Source organism: Canis lupus, chromosome 1 (genome assembly GCF_003254725.2).
Source record: "Canis lupus dingo isolate Sandy chromosome 1, ASM325472v2, whole genome shotgun sequence".
Classification (NCBI taxonomy): Eukaryota; Metazoa; Chordata; class Mammalia; order Carnivora; family Canidae; genus Canis; species Canis lupus.
This window is the reverse complement of record NC_064243.1, coordinates 99702097-99726621: the sequence shown is the minus strand read 5'-3', so window position 1 is coordinate 99726621 and position 24525 is coordinate 99702097. Positions and strand designations below refer to the sequence as shown.

The following is a 24525-nucleotide window of genomic DNA, read 5'->3' as shown; positions in this document are numbered from 1 at the left end:
GAGACTACATAGGCCCTGAGGATCATCTGTACAGGAACAACAGTGATATGCACAAAATGAATGTCCAGGAAAGGTTTCTAAGGGTGAGCCCAGTGGCCCCACAAACAAAAACCTTCTCAGTGCATGAAATGCTGGGCATCTTACACAAAGTGACTGAGATGAACATGACTTGCTGCAAAGATTACAGGCTTCTGATGGCTGATCTCAGCCACTCATGGCCCCTTGGCAGAATGTGTGGTTGTTGCTCACAGAAGTCTGGAGAGGAGGTAGCATGGCCTGGGCCCCAGCTTCACGACCAACAGCAGCTTTCAAGGGGAACATGGCAAGGGCAGAGAAAACAGAGCTCTAGTTGCGGGAGTGAGGAAGCCAGTGGCCTGACCCAGAGAAGCCACCAGTGCAAAGTTCTCAAGCATCACTCTGGGGTAGGCTCCTCTGGGACTCGCCTAAGCTCTCTGTTCTTCCTAGGATCCTCAGTACCACATCCTCTAGGATGAGTGCATCTGAAATCAGTGCAAGACATCCAGGAGCTGGATTCTTCTCCTGCCAGCCTCCATCCGGATGTGCCCTGGACCTTTCCCCCTGACATCCTCAACATGCTCATTCTCCTCTGTATGGCCTGACACACAGCAGGCTACCAGCCTACTGTCCTCTGAGCACCCAGCACCCTAGACCTGCGTGAGTCCAGTGGCCCAGGCACCGAAGTCTCAACACTGATAAAATCCAACGGCTGATCTTCCCCGAAACCCCATCTCCTGACAAGGTCCCCTGGCCGCTGTCACACCAACTCAGGCTGGAGAGTCTTCTGAGCTCTGCCTCCTGCTCCGTGGAGCCGACACAGTGTCGAGCGCAACGACTCCCCGGCGGCCGCGGGCAAGGACGGGCTCTGACGGAAGTGAGTCACGCCTGAAGGTGTCGCCTCCCTACAGCTTGGGATACTGGGGCTTCAGACACATGCCGCACTCACGGCGCAGTGTGGCGCCCACTCCAACGCCTTCCCTACTCCGGTTTCTGCGGCCTGAAAGGCCCGGTCAGATTCAGACTTCCAAATACCGACGCTGTCCGTGAGCCGGGTGTGGCTCAGGAGAGTCTGGCGCCGGAAGTCCCTCTTCTACCCGCCCGGCTCTCTCGGACACTCTCCTCTCTTGGGCCGTCATTGGCTACATCTGTGTGAGCGCCCAGCAGCGCCCTCCCCTGTCGCCTTGGCAACTAGTAAGCGGCACCGCGAGGGAAGCTGGGAAGTGAAGTCCTAACGACGCGGGCGCTAGGTTAAAGAAGGCAGCTGGAGGCGGCGGGACTTCCGGCGTTGCCCGAGCGGTGCTCCTTTTGCTGCCGTGGGTGGGCACCAACCTCTCGAGAGCTGCGAGGCGGGCCGACTTCCCTAGGGGCCGCACTGCGGAGGACGCGGGCGGAGATCCTCGTCGCGCGTGTGCACGAGCCGTGACCCCGGGAATGACTCCCTCTTCCTGAGACTCGGAACCGGCGCTGGCGGGTCCGGGCTTCCCACAGGCGGCTCCCTGGTCCTTGGGCACATCTTACACGCGAGGGGACCTAGCTTCGAAGGTTTCACGTTCGGCCGGAGGTGCCTGCGCTGAGGGCTGGGGGCAAGTACGGAGTTCACCGAGTTGGACTTAATTCGGCGCCTGCTGCGGCCATGCTCCGCCCACAGCTTCCGTTGGCCGGGGAGGCGCAGGTGAGTGGAAGGTGCCCCAGGCTCTGACAGTCTCGATCCCGACCAGTGGGTCTGGGTTCGGAATGAGCTCAGGATAAGCGAGGAAGGCTGTGGCAGGTGAAGGGACAGCCTGGGCAAGGCAGAGGTGTAAGAGGGGTCTTGGAGGACCGTGTGTGGTGTGGTCAGCTGAGGGTTGAAGCTGCAAATAGGTCTGGGTGGGGAGGTTCAGTACAGAGCCGGGGGATGCCCTTAGCAGTGAGCCATGAAGGAGAGGGGTTGGACTGGGGCAGGACGGGATTGTGGTTGCTCTCTGTGGCATCACTCTGGAGACACCATATGCAGAACGGGCATGTGGGGGAGTCCAGAGAGTTGCCAGTGAGGTGAACTGGTGAGATTATGTTGGAGGTGTGGAGCTATGACATGCTGTGGTACAAAGACTTATGTGCATGTTAGGCAGGAGGGCAAACTGGAAGGTCTGGGACCAGGTATTGAGACCTAAGAGAAGGGTGAGCATAGGTTTGGTTGCCTCTGGGAGGTGATCTATGGGGGGTAGAGGGAATTGACTGACAGTAGATAGCGTGGGACCTGTGTGTCTGGTTGGGTACACAGATGCCATCTGTCTGGTCACCAGCCTGTTGCTGTGAGCATGACACAGAGTCCAGTAGTAACATGGGGAGAGGCACCAATGGAGCTGGAGGCCCTGGGAATCCTCTGAAGTAAGGGTCTTAGGAGAAAGGAAGTAGAAGGTATGTCTCTGGTGAGAATGGGGATTTGGGGCTCAAAGAGAAAGATGAAGTTAGTGAGACATGTGGCAGGACCCCAAGACATTGATCAATGGCTTGGATGGGTGGCGCTATGTTTTGGTTGTTTTTTCTGCCCACAATTGACTCCTAAGGCTCAGTTGAATCCATCATTACAGGGCCTGGTGACCTTTGAGGATGTGGCTGTGTATTTCTCCCGGGAGGAGTGGGGGCTCCTTAATCTGACCCAGAGGAGCCTGTACCGTGATGTGATGCTAGAGAACTTTGCACTTATTGGCTCGCTGGGTAAGTCTCTCGCACTCTTCCCCAGCAAACTGACCACCTCTGCCTTTTCCCCCCATAGGAAGCTGTATTGATCCTAAAACCCCACCACAGAGGCTGCTTCTTTCTTAGGTTCCCTGTGCTTCGTGCTAAGAGTACTGGCATTGGGTTGTGTGTTCTTCCTCTGCTTCTTTCTTAGTAGCCTTGCGACCAACCTCAATAGTTGTTGCCCCCATGGCCTCCTGGAGTAGGGTTTGGGGTGCAGATGTTTACAAGTTGCCCAACAAATTCCACTCAGCCTTGCCTCTCTCTCTGACTCTGCTGAAGTCATGCCCCTCTGTACACTGGGTTTTGCCGTCTTCCTTCACAGGAGATTTTATACGGCTCTCCCTGGGCCAAACATGAACCATGAATTCAAATCAGTAGATCAGTTTGGGGAGTATTACCATCTTAGTGTCTTTCAGCTCATGAACATGAAATATCTTTCCATTTGTTTTGTTTTCTTTAACTTTTTTCTTTTCCTTTTTTTTTTTTAAGATTTTATTTATTTATTCATGAGAGACAGAGAGCGAGCCACAGACACAGGCAGAGAGAGAAGCAGGCAACAGTGTTTTGTAGTTTTCAGTGTACAAGGCTAAATTTATTCCTAGGTAGTTTATTCCTTTTAGTGTGATTTTACGTGGAATTGTTTTCTTAATTTCATTTTAGATTGTTTAGTGCTAGTGTATAGAAACAGATTTTTATATACTGATTTTATGTCCTGTAGCCTTGCTTAAACTCATTTATTAGTTCTAATTGTTTTGTTTTGTTTTTTGGTGGTCTCTTTGATATATTCCACATATATGACATCATGTCATCTGCAAATACAGATATTTTCTTTTTTTTTTAAACATTTTTTTTTAATTTTTATTTATTTATGATAGTCACAGAGAGAGAGAGAGAGAGGCAGAGACATAGGCAGAGGGAGAAGCAGGCTCCATGCACCGGGAGCCCGATGTGGGATTCGATCCTGGGTCTCCAGAATCGCGCCCTGGGCCAAAGGCAGGCGCCAAACCGCTGCACCACCCAGGGATCCCTAAATACAGATATTTTCACTTCTTCCTTTGCTTAGCTGACCTGGCTAGAACCTCTAGTACTTACTGAATAGAATTGGTGAGAGCAGACATCCTGTCTTGTTCCCAATCTTTTTTTTTTTTTTTTTTTTAAATTTTATTTATTTATTTACGATAGTCACAGAGAGAGAGAGAGAGAGGCAGAGACACAGGCAGAGAGAGAGAAGCAGGCTCCATGCACCGGGAGCCCGACGTGGGATTCGATCCCGGGTCTCCAGGATCGCGCCCTGGGCCAAAGGCAGGCGCCAAACCGCTACGCCACCCAGGGATCCCCTCTTGTTCCCAATCTTACAAGAAAAGCACTTAGTCTTTCCCTAATAAGTATGATGTTAGGTGTAGGTTTTTTGCAGCTGCCTTTTTCAGATGAAGAAGACCCCTTCTTAGTTTGTTGAGTGCATTTATCATGAAAGGTCATTAGATTTTGTTTAGTGATTTCCCATATTTATCGAAATGATTATGTGATTATTTTATCCTCTATTAACATGATATATTACAGTAATTGGTTTCCATATGTTCAACCTTGTATCATTAGGACAAATTGCACTCTCATAGCTTATAACCTTTTTATGTATTTCTGGATTTGGTTTGCTAGTATTTTGTTGAGTTTTGCATCATATTCATAAGAGTTATCAATGTATCAATGTAGTTTTCTCATATCTTTGTTGAGATTGAGTATGAGGGTAATTTTGGCCTCAATGGATGAATTGGGAAATGTTCTCTTTTCTTCTGTTTTCTGGAAGAGTGTGTGAGGTATCTGTGCTAATTCTTACATCAATGTTATTCATCAGTGAAATCCCCCGGGCCTAACCTTTATTTTCCCCCTGTAGGGGTGTTTTTGTTTTGTTTTGTTTTATTTGTGCTTTTTAAAGTATAATCAGACTTTCTGTTCTTTTTTTTTTTTAATGATTTAATTTATTTATTTTTCTGAGAGAGAGAAAGAGCATAAGCAAGGGGAGCAGCAGAGAGAGGGAGAAGCTGGCTCCCTGCTGAGCAGGGAGCCCAATGCAGGGCTCCATCCCAGGACCCTGGGATCATGACCTGAACTGAAGGCAGATACTTAACTGATTGAGCCACTTAGTCACCTCTTTCTATTGATTCTTGAGTCAGTTTTGGTAGTTTGTGTCTTTTTTAGGAATTTGTCCATTTTATCTAAATTATCTAATTTGTACGCATATAATACAGTTGTTCATAGTATTTCCTTAAAATCCTATTTTATAATGTAGTTAGTGATGTCCCCTTTTTCTTCTTTTTTTTTTTTTTTAAGGATTTTATTTATTTATTCATGAGAGACACAGAGAGAGAAGCAGTGACATAGGCAGAGGGAGAAGCAGGCTCCTCTGCAAGGAGCCCGATGCGGAACTCGATCCCTGATAAGCCGAAGGCAGATGCTCAGTCCCTGAGCCACCTAGGTGTCCCTGATATTCCCTTTTTCATTCTTGTTTTTAATAAATTGATTCTTCTATTTTTTTTTGGTCAGTCTACGTAGAGGTTTTTCAATTTTGTTGATCTTTTAAAGATCCTATTTTTGGTTTCATTGATTCCCTTTTTCTGATCTCTATTTCGTCTGTGCTCTTTATCATTTCCTTCCTTCTGCTCGTTTTGAGTTTAGTTGCTTTTCTTTTTCCTGTTCTTTGAGGACTAAAGTTAGCCTATTAGTTTGAGATCTTTTTATTTTTATTTTTTTAAAGATTTTTATTTATTCATGAGAGACACAGAGAGAGAGGCAGAGACACAGGCAGAGGAAGAAGCAGGCTCCATGCAGGGAGCTCGATGTGGGATTCGAACCCAGGACTCCAGGATCATGCCCTGGGCTGAAGGCAGGTGCTAAACCATGGAGCCACCCAGGGATCCCTGAGATTTTTTTTTTTTAAGATTGTATTTATTTATTCATGAGAGACAGAGACAGACAGAGAGAGGCAGAGACACAGGCAGAGGGAGAAGCAGGCTCCATGCAGGGAGCCCGATGTGGGACTCGATCCCGGGTCTCCAGGATCAGGCCCTGGGCTGAAGGCAGCGCTAAACCGCTGAGCTACCCTGGCTGCTCTCCTGAGATCTTTTTTAATATGGATGCTGTGACATAATAAGAAATATATATTTTTGTTTTTGTTCCTAATTCCTAGCATAACTCCTCAAACACTTGCAATCTCTGAAGTGATAAGAGTGTCTTTTGTGTGCAATGGGATGACTGGTGGCAGAGAGCTCCTAAATAGCTTCACGAGAGGGAGTGGCGTCCAGAATGACCAGGGCATGATAGGAAGTTGGATTTTGAGCTACTCCCTAACCCTGGCCTCTGAGGAAAGTAGAGGGGCTGGCGACTGAACCAATCACCAGTGTCCAATGATTTAACTGATTATACATAATGAAATCTCCACAGAAACTCCTAAATAACAGGATTCAGGGAACTAATGGGTTGCTGGGAAAGTGGTCTTGCTAGAGATCATGGATGCCCTTTACTCTCTGCTTCCTCAACCCCCACTCCCTCTCCACCCTGGCATACTTGGCCCTTTGCATCTCTTACATTGGGCTGTTCCAGTTGTATACTTCATAATAAACTGATAATAGTAAACTCTTTTCCTGAATTCTGTGAGCCATTGTAACAACTGACCTTGACAAGGCATCAGTAAATATGAGAATCCCTGATTTATAGCCAGTTGGTCAGAAGAATGGGCGTCTGGGACTTCCAACTGTTGTCTGAAGTAGGGGCAGTCTTGTGGAACTGAGCTCTTAACCTGTGGGATCTGTTGCTGATTCTAGGTAGTTAGCATCAGAATTTAATTGAATCCTTGGACATCACATTGCTGTCTGAGAGTTGGAAAAGTAGTGTGGAATGCTCACCTTTCACCTTACCCACATTTGGTGTCAGAAGTGTTATGAGATGGGTGCCTGGGTGGCTCAGTCAGTGAAGCATCTGCCTTCAGCTTGGGTTGTGATTTCAGGATCCTGGGATGGAGCCCCCCATCAGGCTCCCTGCTACTTCTCTCTCTCTGCCTACCCCTCCCCCTGCTTGTGCTCTCTCTGTGAAATGAATAAAATCTTAAAAAAAAAAAAAAAAGTGTTATGAGTAAAACAGCATGGAATGTTTATAGCTCTGATTTCCCTTCCAAGAACTGCTATGTCCCATTGCTTTTGGTATGCTGTGTTTTCATTTTCATTCATCTCTTTGTAGTTTTCTTTGTGGTTATTTAGGACTGTTTTATTTAAATTCCATAAATTTGAGAATTTCCCAAATTTCTTTCTGTTGTTGATTTCTATTTTAATTCCCTTATGATCAGAAAATTATAGATTTCAGTCCTCTGAAATCTATTGAGACTTATTTTATGCCCCAACAAATGGTCTCTTCTGAAGAATGTTCCATGTGCACGTGAGGATACGTATTCTGCTGTTATGTGGCAGGCTCTGTAGATGTCTCTTAAGTCTAGTTGATTTCTAGTGTTATTCAAGTTCTGTGTATTTGTTTGTTTTCTGTCTAGTGGTTCTGTCCATCACCTGAAAGTTAAAAATTGAAGTCTCCAATTATTATTGTCTATTTTTTTACTTCAGTTATGTCAGTTTACCTTCATGTAAGGTTCTTTTAAAATAAATTGTGGCCAAACAAAACACGGAGCCTATCCACTTACCAAATTTAACAAATTTTTAAATGCGTGGAGGAGGTTCCTTTTCTAATACGCCATTTCCTTCATGGTTGTCATGATGACATGAGCTTCCTATGGGGTAGGGTGGGGAGGGTAAGCCTTGGCTTGGGTTGGCTCTTACTTTCTCCCTTCTAGGATTTGCACCTTCAAGGTCCCATGTGGTTGCCCAGCTGGAGAATGAAGAAGAGCTCTGCGTGCCCAACGTGGTGGACTTGACTCTGATCAGCAGAGCAGAGGCTAGAAGGGGTCCTGGTCCCAGTGAGTAAGGCTGGGTGATGCCTTGGTTTCAATAATGGGCTCACACCATGTTGGGGTATTTGTGTGCACTGGCATTTTGGTGCTGAGCCAGTGACCACACACTATTCCCCTCCCTTCTGGACACACTGTGTGATCTTGCCATCCCTACCATGACTCTCAGGACCTGGACAACCTACCTACCCGGACTTTGTGCCAGTCCCCTGGTGATGTGAGATGTGCACCTTAAATAATACTTGAACACCAACTACTCCTACAGTTAAAGTTACAGTTACAGTTGCCTTTTCATTGGAGCAAACACCTCCTCTTCACAGCTTTCACTGTCACCAGGGGCTAGGCCCTGCTTGAAACCATTGTGAGGAGTGACTTGGAGACCCCCAACTCTTCTCCCTGCACTGCTCCCATCTTTCTGTCCTAGACCCTGCTGAGGTCTTTCCTATTCTGTGATCTGGCAGAGCCAGCCCTTTCTCACCCAGACTGTTCCTAGCAACCACCTGGCAATTCTTTGGACTTCTCTTTGGTATGTCTGACATGAGTTTGTGATGAAGGTGCCTCCTTCCTCTAATCCAGCTATTAGTAACTGGCTTTTCTCTGTTTCAGGTTGTCCATGTAGACTGGAGGATGAGGAGGCCCCTCCAGAGCAGATGAAGAGCTATGGAGTCTACCTATCAGAGAAGCCCTTTCTGTGTGGGGAGTCTGGAAGGGGTGTCCCTGCCACCTTAGGTCTCCTTCAACACCAGGCCACCCACAGCAAAGAGAAGCCATACAAGAGCACTGAGCATGGGGAGGCCTTCCAAAACAGCTCCAGTTGCCAGCAGCACTTGGGAGTCCACACCACACAGAAGGCCTTCAAGTGCAGTGACTGTGGGAAAACCTTCTTGAAGGCTTTTGCACTCCTCGACCATCTGATAACTCACCCCACAGACCGACCCTTTAGATGCCCAAAAGGTGAAAATGCCAAGAAGAAACCCACCCATGTTAATTACCAAAAAATTCACACTGGAGAAACATCCCATGTGTGTAATGAGTGCGGAAAGGTCTTCAGTTATCCATCTAAACTGAGGAAGCACCAGAAGGTTCACACGGGCATAAAACCTTTCAAGTGTAATGAGTGTGGCAAAACCTTCAACCGCAAAGATGCACTTGTTCTGCACCAGAGAATTCACACTGGAGAAAGGCCTTATGAGTGCAGCGAATGTGGGAAAGCCTTCAGTGTTCTGTCTACTCTCATTCGGCACCGGAAAGTTCACATTGGAGAAAGGCCTTATGAGTGCAGGGAATGTGGGAAGTTCTTTAAATACAACCATAGCTTCATTCTTCACCAAAGAGTTCACACTGGAGAAAGGCCTTATGAGTGCAAGCAATGTGGGAAAACTTATGTGACCCGCTCTGGCCTGTATCAGCACTGGAAAGTTCACACTGGAGAACGGCCCTATGAGTGCAGCCTGTGTGGGAAGACCTTCACCACCAGGTCCTACCGCAATCGGCACCAGCAATTCCACACTGAAGAGAGATCCTATGAATGTACAGAATGTGGGAAAGCCTTCAAACATAGTTCTACCCTCCTTCAGCACAAGAAAGTCCACACTGGAGAAAGGCCATAGGGGATGTTGGGAAGACTGTAGACAGAACTAGGCACCTTGTTCAACATGAAAGTCCTCATTCCAGAAAGGAGTTGAAGAGAGTAGCCATTTGAAACCTAACCCTGGCATACCCCAACATGTGTCCTGGAGTGGCAGGTATGTAGGAAGCTCTCAGGAGCCTAGTTGCACTCTGACCTGCCTAGGCTGTTAGCAGTGTTAAGTCACTGCTGGTTTCTGTGATAGAAGCCATCCCACTTCTACCATGTGGCAGGTGCCCAGGGTGTGCAACAGTCCCCTCAGTGCACTCTGGAACAGCAGATCTCCTTGGTTCCCACTCTGTATCGGAGGGAATCATGAGTGGTGGAGCCCATAATGGGCCTCATTCCCTCCCGCCAACTGGTTTAGGTATGTCTGTGACCAAGCTCTGGTCAAGAGTAGCTGAACTATTCCTCCTGTGGGCTTCCAGAGAAGGTTAATCATTTCCACAGACATAGTTGACACTACACATGGTACCTGTCATGGATTTATCCATCCCTAGAACTGTCTCACACTTCCCTGGAACGTATGGTAATAAAAGCTTTATTGTTTAAGCCACCTTTAACGTTGGGGGTTCTGATCACTGTGTGTGGAGGGATTGAGAACAAAACTGGGCTCATGAAGAGAGGAACTGGCTTATCAGTTCTCAGCCTTTTGGCTAAGATCAAGTGGAGAAGGACTGGCTTCTGTTGGGAGGAGGGGTCCCTGCCTTTGGTTGCCATAATGGGATAGCAGGATGTTCACCTCATGGCCATTACCCCGGTCCTAAAACAAAGACCCTGAAGTCCTAGGATGTGGCTAGTGTTCCTGGTGTCTGCACACCATGGCCTTCATTGTTTTTGCTGCCACTGTTCCAGGGCTCAAGGGAGAGAAGTCACTGAATTAACATATGCGTCCATATCCTTTGTTTTTGTGGAGTCTTTTGATTTTAAAAAGTCTGGAAACTTAATTTCCCAAAAGGTCAATAAAACTTGTATCTTATTTGTAGCTGTGTCCCTGGTCCAAAAATTATGCTTCCTGTCAAGAAAATGTTAACTCGAAGGCACATTTGTTTATTTTTAAGATTTTATGTATTTATTTGAGAGGGAGAGCACAAGCCAGGGGGAGAGGCAGAGGAAGAGGAAGAAGCAGACTCCCCACTGAGCAGGAAGCCCAATTTGGGGCTCAATGACCTGCATCAAAGCAGACACTTAATCAACCAAGCCACCCAGGTGCCCCTTGGAGGCACGATTAGAGAGAGAGAACAGTGACCTAGACTTGAGGGGCTTTGAGCCACAGTGGTCAGCTAGTACCATGTGTTGGGGTTGGAAACCACTGCTGCCTTTTTTAACCTCCACCCCCAATGGTGGGAAAGGTGATGACCTCACAGGGTAGAAACCTGGGCAGGCTTGAACAGTCAGGGGACTTTGTGCCCAGTCTTCACAGTTTCTCCCCAACACTGTGAGGTATATGCCCTCCCCAAGGCCCAACTCAGGCCCTGCTCCCTGGGTATAGGAATGTCTGCCTCCCAATATGGGGTGCGGGGGTTCTGTGTGGGAGCAGAGTTAAAGTCCAGCTGAGTCAAATAGGGCTGAGTTCTGGGTATATGGTAGACATTAGCCTATTAGAGGTCAATCCTTTGTACCTGTGTGAGTGGCCTTGGTTAGATCTCAGATGGCCCCAGCACATGGGTGAAGGGTCCTCTGAACCAGCTTTCTGGTTTCCCATTGAGATTCCATATATAGTAGCCAACCTGTTGCAGAAGGGGTGGAGGATAATGTTTTCCTGGTGATGCTGGAACATCTGAAACAAATGGTTCCTGGTGGCTCTGACCCTATGACTTACTCAGAATACCAGTTTGGGTGAGTCTCACTCATTCCATCATGCTAGCCTAAGCCTCACTTGGAAAGCCAGCACCAGCAGTGTACCCTTGCAGCTTCCCTCTTGGCTGCCCCCCAAATTGTTCTCTCCTTCAGCTAGGGGTACTCTCCTCTGGAATCCACACAGTAGTTCTATGCCCCTGGGCACTGTTTTGTGTGCCCTTAGTCTATCAGGAATGCCTCTCCATCTTCTCTGCCTCTCTGAATAGTACCCCTTCTATGGTTAAACCACGGTATTATCTCTTCATGAGTCCCCTCACTCCCACATTTGGAGTTACCCTCTCCCTGTTTCTCTGTCCTCCACATTTTGATGTCCAGCCATACACCAACTCTCTGCAATCCCGAAGTTTGTCCTCATGATTACATATTCATGTCTGAATTAGAAGGGTACATTTGGGTTTGTTAAAGATTTAGCAACATTCAGGGCTTCACTGATATTGGGACTAGTGCTAGACAATGTGGTTCTTGATTTTGAACTTCATCTACAGAGGCATAGCACTTAGTTTTTCACTGTGGTATAAGACATGCTTAGTCCCCATGTCAGCAGGGCAGGTGGTAATTTATTTTCTCACAGCAAGACAATTTGGTGACAGTTATGAATAAATGTGTCTTAATATTAAGCAGGAGAGCAAGGTTGAAAATCTGAATGTTCTCAGTTTGATATCTTGTGTTAAAAGACTCTGAAGGGGATCCCTGGGTGGCTCAGCGGATTGGTGCCTGCCTTTGGCCCAGAGCGCGATCCTGGGACTCAGGATCGAGTCCCACGTCGGGCTCCCAGCATGGAGCCTGCTTCTCCCTCCTCCTGTGTCTCTGCCTCTTTCTCTCTGTGTCTATCATAAAATAAATAAATAAATAAATAAATAAATAAATAAATAAATAAATAAATCTCTAAAAAATAAAAAAAATAAAATAAAATAAAAGACTGAACTGTTCACAAGGCCAGACACTGTCTTGCTCTTTAGATGCCCATAAAGGGAATCTTCCTCATCTCTTGGTGAGTGATTCTAGTCTGTTCAGTTACTGTAAGAAAATTTATTTCTTACAGGGCTAGGCCTTGGGAAGTCCAAGATCCAGGTATGGGCCAGTTTGGTTCCTTGATGAGAAATGTTTTCCTGGCTTGTAGATGGCCATCTTTTCGCTGTGTCCTCACATAGTGGAAGGAAGGAAGCTCTGATATCTCTTTGCTTCTTCTAAGGATGCTAATCCTGCCATGGAGGACCCACTCTTATCTAAATCTAATTACCTCCCAAACGCCCTATCTCAGTACTTTCAGATAGTGGTATATGACTTCAACATATGAATTTTGGGAGACATTCAGTTCATAACAGTGAGTCTACTTAATATTGGTGATTTTTAAAATCAAGCTCTCAGGACACCTGGGTGGTTTAGTGGTTGAGCATCTGCCTTCAGGGCATGATCCCAGCGTTCTGGGATCAATTCCTACATGGGGCTTCCCGCAGAGAGCCTGCTTCTCTCTGCCTCTGTCTCTGTGTCTCTCATAAATTAATAAAATCTTAAAGAAGTCAAGCTCTAGAATTTGATCATTTAGCACCCTAAGCAGACCAATATAGCCTACTTACTGGGACAAATGCAGAATAGCCTAAAGAGAAGTTTGCTTATAACAATGAACAAGTAGTTGTCCAGTAATTTCTTGCTCATTCACTCATTCATCAAGTGTTTACTGAGGATGTGTATCAGGCTTGGTTATTGGAGCAAATCAATCTAAAACGATAATGATGGGGTCAAAGGTGGTCCTGTGACCTGAGGCTGGCTAATGAGAGACCTCTTTAGTCAAAGCACTTGCAGGAAATTGTGAGGAAAAAGGAGATTTCTTTGGCCCCTGGAGTTCATGCACCAGGATTTGGGAGTTAGGGCTGCCAACAGCCATTTTTCCTTGTTTCTCTTCCTCAGAGATGCCTGCCTGGAAACTAAGTCAAAAGAGACAGCTGAATGGAGATAAGAGTCAAGCACTTTTGATCTCACTGAGCCCTACATCCAGCTGTGCCTGAAGCTGTCCTGTGAGCTTTTTGGTTCCATGAATCAATAAATTATTTTATTTGGCAGATCCACTTATATTTAGGTTTAAGTGCCTTGGAAAGGAGAGAGTTCTGCCTGACTTATAATCCTTCCCTCAGTGGTTCCCACTTACTGACATTCCCCTCTTCTGCCAAGGGCATCAGAGGGCAGAGCCTCTCAGGGTCCAGTATAGACTTTTAGCGCCACACCCACAGACAGATCAAACCTCCATCAGGCTTGAGGCTCAGATTCCACCAACATAAAGATTCATTAAGTGTCCATTTGCCTTCTTTGAGTTGCCCTTCTCTGCTACAGAAGCTCCCAGCAGCATGGCACCTCCCCAAAGAAACTGGCCTCCTCCCCCAGCATCACCACACACAGCCCAGGCCTCCCTCAGAGAAGCATGTCCATCTCATGGTTTCCATTTGGCTTAGAATAAAACAAATTCCTTACTGCAGCTTACAGGGCCTGCACAACCTGGTTCTTGGCCTCATGCCCTCCTTCTGCAGCACAGAGTCTTCTGCACCACTGAGTCTCCTTGCTCTCAAATGCACCAGCTCATTCCTGCCCAAGGCTTCTGCACTGAGGTTGCCTCTGTCCAGAATTCTCTTCCCCTAGAGTCACCTCCTCTGGGAAGTAGCATTTGTAGCTTTCTGTCATCTTCTGATTTTATTTCCTTTGGATTCCAGCCACTCTCTGCTGTGGCCCTGTTCTTTGGTCTGTTTGCACATTAAATCTCTCCATTGCACATCAGATTGAGATAAAATGTGTCTACCATAGGGTTCAGGCAAGGGTCTGGTACACAAGAGGACCCCAGGGAACTGAATGTTTCTTGAGAGAATATTTGGCTGCCCTGCAGGATTGTGTTGGGCTCAGACCACAGCCCCTTGATCACAGCTGACTCTGGGGACGGAGGGAGAAAGACTCATAGAAAAAGGGTAATAAATCCTTCTTCCTGCACTCAAGCAAGTTACCTGAGTCTACTTACATATCTATCCCATGCTATGTGAATTGCTGCTGTATGCTGGAGACTGAACTGGCCCAGTAAGGACAGAATACATAGGGGCATGGAGCATGGAGTTGGAGTTTTAGTAGGGAGATACATACTGAATGTTTATGTGCCCCCCCAAATTCATAGGTTAAAACCTAATCCCCAAAGACACCTGGGTGGCTCAGTGGTTGAACATACCCTTTGGATCAGGTCCTGGGATCAAGTCCCACATTAGGCTCTGCTTCTCCCTCTGCCTGTGTCTCTGCCTCTCTCTGTGTGTCTCTCATGAATAAAGCAGGGAGCTCCATGCAGGGAGCTCAACGTGGGACTTGATCCCGGGTCTCCAGGATCACGCCCTGGGTTGAAGGCAGCGCTAAACTGCTGAGCCACCTAGGCTGCCCAAATACATAAAATCTTAAACAAACAACCAAAAAAACACACACACACAACTAATCCCCAGTGTGATGATATTTGGAGGTGAGGTCTTTGGGAGGCTATTGGATCCTAAGAGTGGAGCCCTCATGAATGAGAGTGCCCTCAGAAAAGAGACCCCTGAGAATGCCTTCCCTCCTCCCAGAAGTGGGTCCTTACGAGACATTGAATCTCCTGGCTCCCCGATCTTGGACTTCCCAGCTTCTAGAACTGCAAGAAATTAATTTTGTAAGCCACCCAATCCAATGGGATTTTATTAGAGCAACCCAAATGCACTAAGACATGGGGAGACAGATATCCCTTATAAGAAACCACACAACTGGCAACCATGACAACAGCTATAAAGGGACATCCTTAGTATGTCGATTGAGCTCCTTCTTGATTCTCTGCATTTCAGGACCTTTGAGATTGTCTTCATGTCTGTCTACTGGGGGCTCAAGTGACTTTGTGATTGGTTTTCACCTTCTAGTGAAAGGAAGTTATCATGGCTTTTAGGCATCATGGCTGCTTCTTTTGCATAGCTGTGACTTTATGTTTAGTCTAATATTTAATGATTCTACTTTTTCCAATCCATAGAGTGTATTCAGGTTTCACCAGTTATATATGCACGCACACATGTGTGTAGTTCTATGCAATTCTATCATGTGTGGCTTCATATAACTTATCAACTCAATCAAGATATGGTATTGTTGAAATACCACAAAGGTCTCCCTTATGTTACTCCTTTATAACCAACTATCTTCATCTCTATACCCCAGCAGCTACTCATCTGCTCACCTCTATAATTTCCTTATTTTAAGAATGACTTAGGGGGCACTTGGGTGACTCCATCAGTTAGGCACCCAGCTCTTGATTTTAGCTCAGGTGATGATGATCTCAGGGTTGTAAATTGAGCCCCACCTGGGGCTCCACACTCAGCAAGGGAGTCTGCTTCTCTCTCTCTCTCTCCCCCCCTCTTCTTCTGCCCCTTCCCCACTTGCTCTCTCTCTAAAATAAACAAACAAACAAATAAATAAATAATAAATCTTTTTAAAAAGTGATTTAGGTGAGGTCCAATTTGTCATTTTTCTTTTATGAATTGCACTTTTCTGGTCAAGTCTAAGAACCCTTTACTTGGCCCTAAGTCTCCAAAATTTTCTCCTAAAAATCTTTATAGTTTTCTGCTCTATATTTAAATCTGTGATTGCTTTTGTGTGAATTGTTTTACAGGGTGTGACACTTAGGTAGGGTTTAATTTTTATTTATTTACTTGTTTTTTACCTGTGGATGTCCAGTATCCCCACCATTTATTTGTCTAAAAGGATATTCTTCCTCTATTTAATTTATTTTGCACCTTTGACAAAAATCAGTTGGGCCTGTGTGTGTCGGTTCATTTCTAGGTTCTCTGTTTTGTTCCATTGATCTATGATTCTATCCACTAATAAAAATGACTAATTTTAATGTATCCATTTCACCACAGTTTGCACTGGGTAGACCTGGAGTCTGAGACCTAGAAGAGCAGCTGGATTTGCTGTAGTTTAATGTTGCCCTTCACCTGGATGTCAACACATTCAGAGGCTCATCCCCCATCTCTTCTCCATGCAGCAAAGGAGAATTCCCAAAGGAAACTGCAGATCCATCCCCCTAGTTGCCCCTTTCCCAAGGACCTATCCCTTCCTGTCCTGGGGCCCATCTCCAACAAGGGATGGCCTGAGGACTTCCATCATAGATTTATCTTTTTTATTGACATTGTTGACTCTACACATGATATTTGTCATGGATTTGTCCAGCCTTCAAATCACTCATCCCTGGAACATACCACCTTATATTGCTCTACATTATATAACTTAGGTCTTTAATTAATTAATTAATTAATTTTTACCTATTTATTTTTAAATATTATATTTATTCATTTGAGAGAGAGAGAGCATGAGCAGAAGGGAGAGACAGAAGGAGAAGGAGAAGCAGACTCCCCACCGAGCAGGGATCCCAACTCAGGGCTGGATCCCAGGACCCACCATCTGAGCCACTCAGGCACTCCAACTTAGGCCTTTTTTAAAAAGCTGTTTGTAACCTTCAGGGTTGTATTCATTACATGGGGTGTGTTGAGAACAGAATTAGGCCCTATGTGTAAAAAGAGGCTGGGACACCAGTTTGCTCATTAGCTTATGTTTTGTTTCATAGGATTTTTTTACATGGGCAATTATATCATCTGCAAACAAAGTTTTACTTCTTCCTTTTTAATTCAGATGCTTTTTATTTTCCCTTCTGTATTGCACTGCCTAGAACTCCAGAAATGTTAAATGAATGTGGTAATTGTTGACATCCTAGTCTCGTTTCTTTTCTTTTCTTTTCTTTTTTTTTCTTTTCTTTTCTTTTTTTTTTTTTTAGGATTTTATTTATTTGAGAGAGAGCACAAGGGAGGAAGGGAGGAAAGGGGCAAAGGTAAAGAGAGAAGCAGACTCCCTGATGAGCGCAGATCTCAATAAGGGGCTCCATCTCATGATTCATGGGATCATCACCTGAGCCAAAATCCAGTCAGATGGTTAACTGACTGCACCACCCAGGCACTCTTCAATTTTTCACTACTAAATGTGATGTTTGCCATAGGTTTTTAAAAATTAATTAATTATCTTCATTATTGATTCTGTATCTTATTTGTATCCCTTCATCCCATTGAGAAAGTTACCTTATATTCTTGGTTTGTTGGCATTTGAAATAAGGACTTGATATTTCATGTTTCCAAATATTGTGCTTCAGCAGATATTGGCATAATCCACAGTACATCTCTTTTTTTTTCCACAGTACATCTCTTATCAAGATTCAAATAGGTACCTCAAAACATCTCCCCAGAATTAATCAATATCCTATAAAGCCTTTAGGGCATGAAGCCCATAATAGAAGCTTATAAGTCTCAGGGCCTCATTTTTCCCTGCACTAATTCCTGAAATACCCCTATTTTACCTGTGAGAAAACCCAATGGCCAAGCATGGAGGTTTGTCCAGGACCTCTGAGCAATAAATAACACTGTTATCCCTCAGCACTTGTTGTTCCCAACCCTCATACACTACTGACATTCATTTCCACTGAAAGGAAAATTTTCACTGCAATCTGTGCAGTGCATTTTTACTATTCCAGTTGTTATGGAGAGCCGTCATCTTTTTGCTTTCACTTGGGAAGAATGGCAATGCACTTGGACAATAAGTAATGCCTCAGGGTTTCACAGAGTCCTTATTTTTCACAAACCTTAAAACTGATTTGGATGATGGAAAGTTTTCTACAGGCTCTACTTTGTTACAGTACATAGATGATTTGTTTCTCTGCTCCCCTTCTTAAGCCTCTTCACACTGAAGACAGCATCCAACTGTTAAAACTTTTGGCCTTGGGATCCCTGGGTGGCGCAGCGGTTTGGCGCCTGCCTTTGGCCCAGGGCGCGATCCTGGAGACCCAGGATCGAATCCCACATGGGGCTCCCGGTGCATGGAGCCTGCTTCTCCCTCTGCCTGTGTCTCTGCCTCTCTCTCTCTCTCTCTCTCTCTCTCTCTCTGTGACTATCATAAATAAATAAAAGTTAAAAAAATTTAAAAAAAAAAAGCTTTTGGCCTTAAAGGGACATAAAGTCTCCCAAGAAAAATTGCAGTTTGCTATAATTCATGTTCCATACTTAGGGCATCTGATCTAGGAACGAGAACTACATTGGGATCTAGAGGAAACACCTCATGACTGCTTAACACTGACAGATCATCTTTTTACTCACTGTGACAATTTAGAGGAAACTCCTCCAACAACAGATTTTTCATGGTTTACTGGTGGTTCTTATTTAAAGGATGAACATGGTAAATATCATGCTGGGTATGCTACTACAACTCTCTTTGAAGTCACTGAGGCAGAAACTTTACCTTGGCTGCTTCAGCCCAAAAGGCTGAGTTCTCAGCACCCTGAGATCAAGACCTGAGCTCAAGAGTTAGATGTTTAGCTGATTGAGCCACCCAGGTGCCCCTAAAAGGCTGAGTTCAATGCCGTTACTCGAGCTTGTACCTGAGCCGAGGGTAAAACCGCGAATATCTATACCAATAGCCGATATGCCTTTTGGGTAGCTGACTTTGGAATATTATGAAAACAATGATGTGTTCTTACCTCCAAAGAGAATAAAATTAAAAATGGCACCTATGGCTAAAATTTATTAGATGCCATACCTGTGCCAGCTGCTCTGGATATTATGGAGCTTCTTAGGTATTCCAGATTCAACTCCCTGGAGGCCAAAGAAACCACTTCACTGATATTTCCACCAAAAATCCTCTCTGAAGGAGACCAATAGCCAAACTTCCGTCTTGGTCCAAAGAGATGTTATCCCAATTGATAATTTGAGGGAAAGAATGACAAGACACACCCAACAATTGGTCCCAGAAAAGGAAAAACAATATTCAAAGTCTAATAATGTTGGTTCAATAAAAATAGAGACCTCTGGTTTGGACCAAGTAACAATCCAGTTCTATCACTGGTTTACTGAGAAAATGACAGTGTTCATGAACCAATTTTGGTTGGGAAATATAAATAAGGTCTCAAATAGTGCCTACCTCACTTATATCATCTGTTCAAAGTATAATCCACGGAAACCTATTCATAAATATGGATTTCATATAGCTTCCCCATCTCATGGATATAAATATGTTTTAGTCATGGTTTGTATGTTTTCTCACTGGACCAAAACTTTCCCTTATACACAGGTCAATCATTCTACTATGGCTAAAATTCTGTCAGAAAAGGTTATCCCTATCTGGGGGAAATCCCTCTCAAACTACATAGAGCTGGGGGAACCCATTTCACTGGATAGGTACCTCTACAAATCCACACAGCTCCATTGGTTTTACAACACTTTCATTGTGCATACACCATCTTCAGTTCTCCGGGTTAGTTGAATGCACTAACAGCACTATTAAGACTCCACTGGCAGGTGCCTGGGTCTCTCAGTCAATTGTTTACCTTTGGCTCAGGTCATGATCCTGGAGTTCCTGGATGGAGCCCCATGTTGGGCTTCCTGCTCAGCGAAGAGTCTGCTTCTCCCCCTCCCTCTGCCCCTCCCCTTGGTCATGCTCTGTCTCTCATGATCACTCTCTCTCTCTAAAATAAATAATAAAATCTTAAAAAAAAAAAAAAGACTCGGGATCCCTGGGTGGCGCAGCGGTTTGGCGCCTGCCTTTGGCCCAGGGCGCGATCCTGGAGACCCGGGATCGAATCCCACATCAGGCTCCCGGTGCATGGAGCCTGCTTCTCCCTCTGCCTGTGTCTCTGCCTCTCTCTCTCTCTCTCTCTCTCTCTCTCATAAAAAAAAAAAGACTCAATTGGCAAAACTTATAGAGATCTTTCAAATACTTTAGCCAAAAGCTGATTGTTAGTCTTCTAAACCTCAGCTCCAACCCCTTGGGAACTCACACTCCCATCCTTTGAGACATCACAGGATGGCCAGTGCATTTGGCCCTGCCTCATTTGACCCACAGTTGATAAAAGAACATATACTTCAATATTATAAAGGCCTAATTGCTTCTATTAAAAATAACCATGCTTCTCTCTTCTTGCCCCTTGCTATAAGTGTTTCTCAGGGTGGTGCCAGCTGTATGCTCCCCTGTACCTATTGTATCTAAGCCTCCCCAAATTGAGGACATCAAGGACTTTCTACTCACAGCTAGGTGAAAGGATGCCAAATCTATCAAGATCAAGAAAAACAAAAATAATGTGAAGTTTAAAGTTCCATGCAGCAGGTACCTTTATACCTTGATCATCACAAAGAGAAAGCAGAGAAACTGAAGCAGTCCCTGCCCCAGGTTTGACAGTGAAAGAGCTGACATGAATGAACCTCGTAAATTGATTTGAACTGTATCAAAATTTTAAATTTTTTAAAAAAGATTTTATTTATTTTTTCATGAGAGACACACAGAGAGAGGCAGAGACACAGGCAGAGGGAGAAGCAGGCTCCATGCAGGAAGCCCAATGTGGAATTCGATCCCAAGAACCCCGGGATCATGCCCTGAGCTGAAGGCAGACTCTCAACTGCTGAGCCACCCAGTCGTCCCAAAATTTTAAATTTTTAAAAAAGATTTTACTTATTTGACAGAGAGTATGCGAAACAGTACAAGTAGGGGGAGTCACAGAGGGAGAAGAAGAAACAGGCTTCTCACTGAGCAGAATCCTGGGATCATGACCTCAACCAAAGGCAGATGCTTAACCAACTGAGCCACTAGGTGCAAAATTTTGATTTTAAAAATTCTTTTACAGACACCTGCGTGGCTTAGCGGTTGAGCGTCTGCCTTTGGCTCAGGGCGTGATCCTGGATCTGGGGATGGAGTCTAGCATCGGGCTCCCTGCAGGGAGCCTGCTTCTCTCTTTGTGTTTCCGCCTCTCTCTCTGTGTCTCTCATGAATGAATAAATAAAATCTTTTTTAAAAATTCTTAAAAAAAAAAAAAAACCCTCAGGAAACGCCTGGGTGGCTCAGTGGTTGGGCACCTGCCTTTGGCTCAGGTCGTGGTCCCAGGATCTGGGATCAGGTCCCTCATCAGGCTCCCTATGAGGAGCCTGCTTCTCCCTCTGCCTATGTCTCTGCCTCTCTCTCAGTCTGTGTCTCTCATGAATAAATAAATAAATCTTAAAAAAAAAAAAACCCTGGGGATCCCTGGGTGGCGCAGCGGTTTAGCGCCTGCCTTTGGCCCAGGGTGCGATCCTGGAGACCCGGGATCGAATCCCACGTCGGGCTCCCAGTGCATGGAGCCTGCTTCTCCCTCTGCCTATGTCTCTGCCTCTCTCTCTCTCTCTGACTATCATAAATAAATAAAAATTTTTTAAAAAACCCTCAGGACAAAAAACATACTTAAAATTAAAAAAAAAGAAATAAAAATAACCATGCTTGGTTGGAGCAGTCTTTTCACAGTGCACTCTTGAAAATCAATGCTTTAAGCATTGCACCTTACCACCAGAAAAAGTCACTTCTAGAAGACTCCACTGCCTCACTGGAAAAGGCCTTGTCAGGAAATGCAAACCAAACCTTGTGCCACAAAACTCCAAGCAATAGACCCTTGGATTCACATGATACATCTAAAGAAAGCACCAAACCCTGAGTGGACCTGCACACCATCTATTAATCTGAAAGTGAAGATTTCCCAAACTGGATCAGCCTGCGTACCTTTCTCTCACTGTTGCTTCTCCTTTCTTTTATGGGAAGACAAGGCCCCTGTTTGAATTTATCAAGCCCTTGTGAAAGGGGAAACTTCTTTTATTTTACTATGGCCTTTTTGAAGCAGTCCCATTATGATCCTGTGACATATTAGTTTTTCACTTGCTTTTTCTAAACAGAAGGCTCAGAATTCACAAAAATCTTTCTTTAATCTCAACTATTAACCAAGCTTCAGAGATTCTTATTTAAATTAATGTTTTCTGAATTTAAAACTTTATAGGCTGTGTTATCAATAACATTTGGTTCCATACAGTTCTTTTGAGATAACAATACTGTTTTAAAATGTCTGAAGTTTTGCTGTTTTGCAAAAAGTTGATCAGCTATTGCTTCATGTTTATACTTGCACTGTGTCTTCCCAAATGCACTTGGTTAGTTCTTCCTGTGTGCTCTTGTGGTTTTGACTCTTCTGCTTTCATGGCCTTTTTAATTGAAGACTTCCAGGAGGATACACAACTCAAGGTCTGCTTCCATAGGGAAAACTTTTCTCTCTTGAGTCAAAAGGAGTGCCAATAAATATTTCAGTTGGCTACTTTCAGACCTAAGGTCCTGGTTTAGAATCATCATACAAGAGACGCCTGGGTGGCTCAGCAGTTGAGCATCTGCCTTTGACTCAGGGTGTGATCCCAGGGTCCTGGGATAAAGTCCTGCAATGATCCCAGGGTCCTGGGATAAAGTCCCGCAGTGATCCCAGGGTCCTGGGATAAGGTCCTGCATTGGGCTCTCTGCGAGGAGCTCACTTCTCCCTCTGCCTGTGTCTCTGCCTCTCTTTCTGTGTCTCTCATGAGTAAATAAATAAAAATCTTAAAAAAAAAAAGAACCATCATACAATTTGGAATTGTCATGTTACTTCCTCTGTTTTGTATAACAATTTTCAGTTTTGTATTTTATTGCTGGCCAAGCTTTTCTAAGAATGATGTACCCAATAAGGAGGTGATCTCCAATGCTTACGATCTTGGTAAATTTGGACTATACATGGGAAGTGTCTGGGAGTTCTCCTTCCTAACCTTCCTTGTTACTCAAATATGGCCTTAAGCGGTTTCTAACTGCTTTGTACTTTCCCCCTGACTTAGGACCTGACAACCAGGAAAGGTCCTTCCTGGCACTGAAGCACAAAACCACTAAAATCGTTAACTCCGGATCTGTGATGCTTTTGAGGAAAGATCTGATTAAAAGGGGAACTGTGAAAATTAATAAAGGAATCCTCAATAAAATGGACTTGGGAGGTCGGAAGCAGAAGCCCACATGCCCTACTACATCATCAATGGCCAACCCAACAGGAAGAAACCCAGGAGAAGAAAGGAGGATTTCCTCCCCGTGGGCAAAAGCCCAGGCTATGAGAGACAGTCACTACTCAGCCAATGAGAAGACACTACACCTCTGAACTCTCAGTTTACCCCAGTGGACTTTTTGTTTACAACAGTGTCTCCCCTTTCCTCTATAAAAGAGCCTCCTCATCTTTGATCCAGAATTGCCTACAGTTTTGCCATAGCTTGCTTCTTTTGAATGATAATTCTGCTATTCTTGAGTAAAATCATTTTTCTGGTAAAATAAATGACAGTTTTATTTTTAATGTTAACACCCCAATAAATGTTGGTTCAATATCATAGCCATTTATTTCTCTGCTATTCTAGGTAATATCATAAAACATTTTTGCCAGAGTCCACTTTTATTATAGCTACCTCCTTAGGTACAGCAGAGCATCAAAAATTCTGTAATGCTCCCTATGTTGGGCTTCATGTTCAGTGAGGAGTCTGCTTGAGGACTCTCTCAAATAAATAAATAAATCTTTTTTTTTTTTTTTTAAGTTCTGTAATGCTTTTTCATTTATATGGGTTCCTGTAGAGGTCCTTAAGTAGAGCATTTTCCAAAGCAGGCAGTCATCCCTCAAAGCATACATACTATCAATATAAATATTTTGTCTTTTGTTATTTGCCTATTGGCAGACGTAGATGAGGGCAATTAACTCATCACTGTGAGCTGAATTAATTTGGCGAAAGACATTTTCCAAAAATGAATGGCCTATGATAGCCTTCTAGGCAATTTCCCGCTTATGTTTTAGCATGAACCATCAATAACAAAAAAATTAAATGAGCATTATACAAAAGAGTAAAAAAAGAATTCTGTACAAGATGTCAGCGAATAAAGATTCACTGAAAATTTAAGAAATTAAGCATTTACTTGGGAATCAAATTTGTAATTTGGGGACAGACCTGGTGGCTCAGCAGTTTAGCGCCGCCTTCAGCCCAGGGCATGATTCTGGAGACCTGGGATAGAGTCTCGGGTCGGGCTCCCTCCGTGTAGCATGCTTCTCTCTCTGCCTGTGTGTCTCTCATAAACAAATAAATAAATAAATAAATAAATAAATAAATAAATAAAATATTAAAACAAAAAAACAATTGTAATTTGGGAGACACAGATTCATAGAAACCTGAATTGTGTTCCAAGGAAGACAAAGAAGGGGTAGAGATACACAGGCAAAAGGCTTGAAGTATAGTTCATGTTTAGGTCCTCTATGCAAAACAGGGATTGAAACTAGGTTAACTGGGATTGGTTGTGTTAATATGCAAATGAGGGATTGAAACTTGTTAAATTGCATTGGCCTCTTGATGTCAAGAATGTGAACCATTCCGGTGTCACAAGGAGGAGGAAGTTATTTAAGACCAGGCTGAGGGCTTGCAGATGATTGAAAGTTGTTGTTTGTGTTGTTACTGTT

At 44.5% G+C, this 24525-nt stretch overlaps 1 protein-coding gene across 5 annotated transcripts; it reads left to right on the top strand.

The window, feature by feature from the left end:
- Positions 1-1230: 1230 nt before the first annotated feature.
- On the top strand, positions 1231-23612 carry ZNF584 (zinc finger protein 584). 5 transcript variants are annotated; one of them, XR_003125767.3, is made up of 5 exons: positions 1233-1690; positions 2589-2715; positions 7571-7693; positions 8291-9429; positions 22883-23612. XR_003125767.3 is itself a non-coding variant. In XM_025421343.3 (4 exons), exons 1-4 carry the CDS (start codon positions 1652-1654, stop codon positions 9292-9294), a joined length of 1293 nt encoding a protein of 430 aa, XP_025277128.1. In that variant the 5' UTR covers positions 1233-1651; the 3' UTR covers positions 9295-10296. The 5 variants fall into 5 exon arrangements, 2 of the variants coding, with proteins under 2 accessions (XP_025277129.1, XP_025277128.1); XR_003125768.3 differs by lacking the exon at positions 22883-23612 and adding an exon at positions 13080-22876; XR_007403740.1 differs by lacking the exons at positions 7571-7693; positions 22883-23612 and adding an exon at positions 13080-22876 and having other exon boundaries at positions 1231-1690.
- The last annotated feature ends 913 nt before the right edge of the window (positions 23613-24525 follow it).

Coding starts and splice junctions, on each gene's coding strand:
- ZNF584 (XM_025421343.3), top strand. CDS start 1,652: ATGCTCCGCCCACAGCTTCCGTTGGCCGGGGAGGCGCAG. Junction 1,691..2,588: donor CGTTGGCCGGGGAGGCGCAG/GTGAGTGGAAGG, acceptor CCATCATTACAG/GGCCTGGTGACCTTTGAGGA. Junction 7,694..8,290: donor TAGAAGGGGTCCTGGTCCCA/GTGAGTAAGGCT, acceptor TCTCTGTTTCAG/GTTGTCCATGTAGACTGGAG.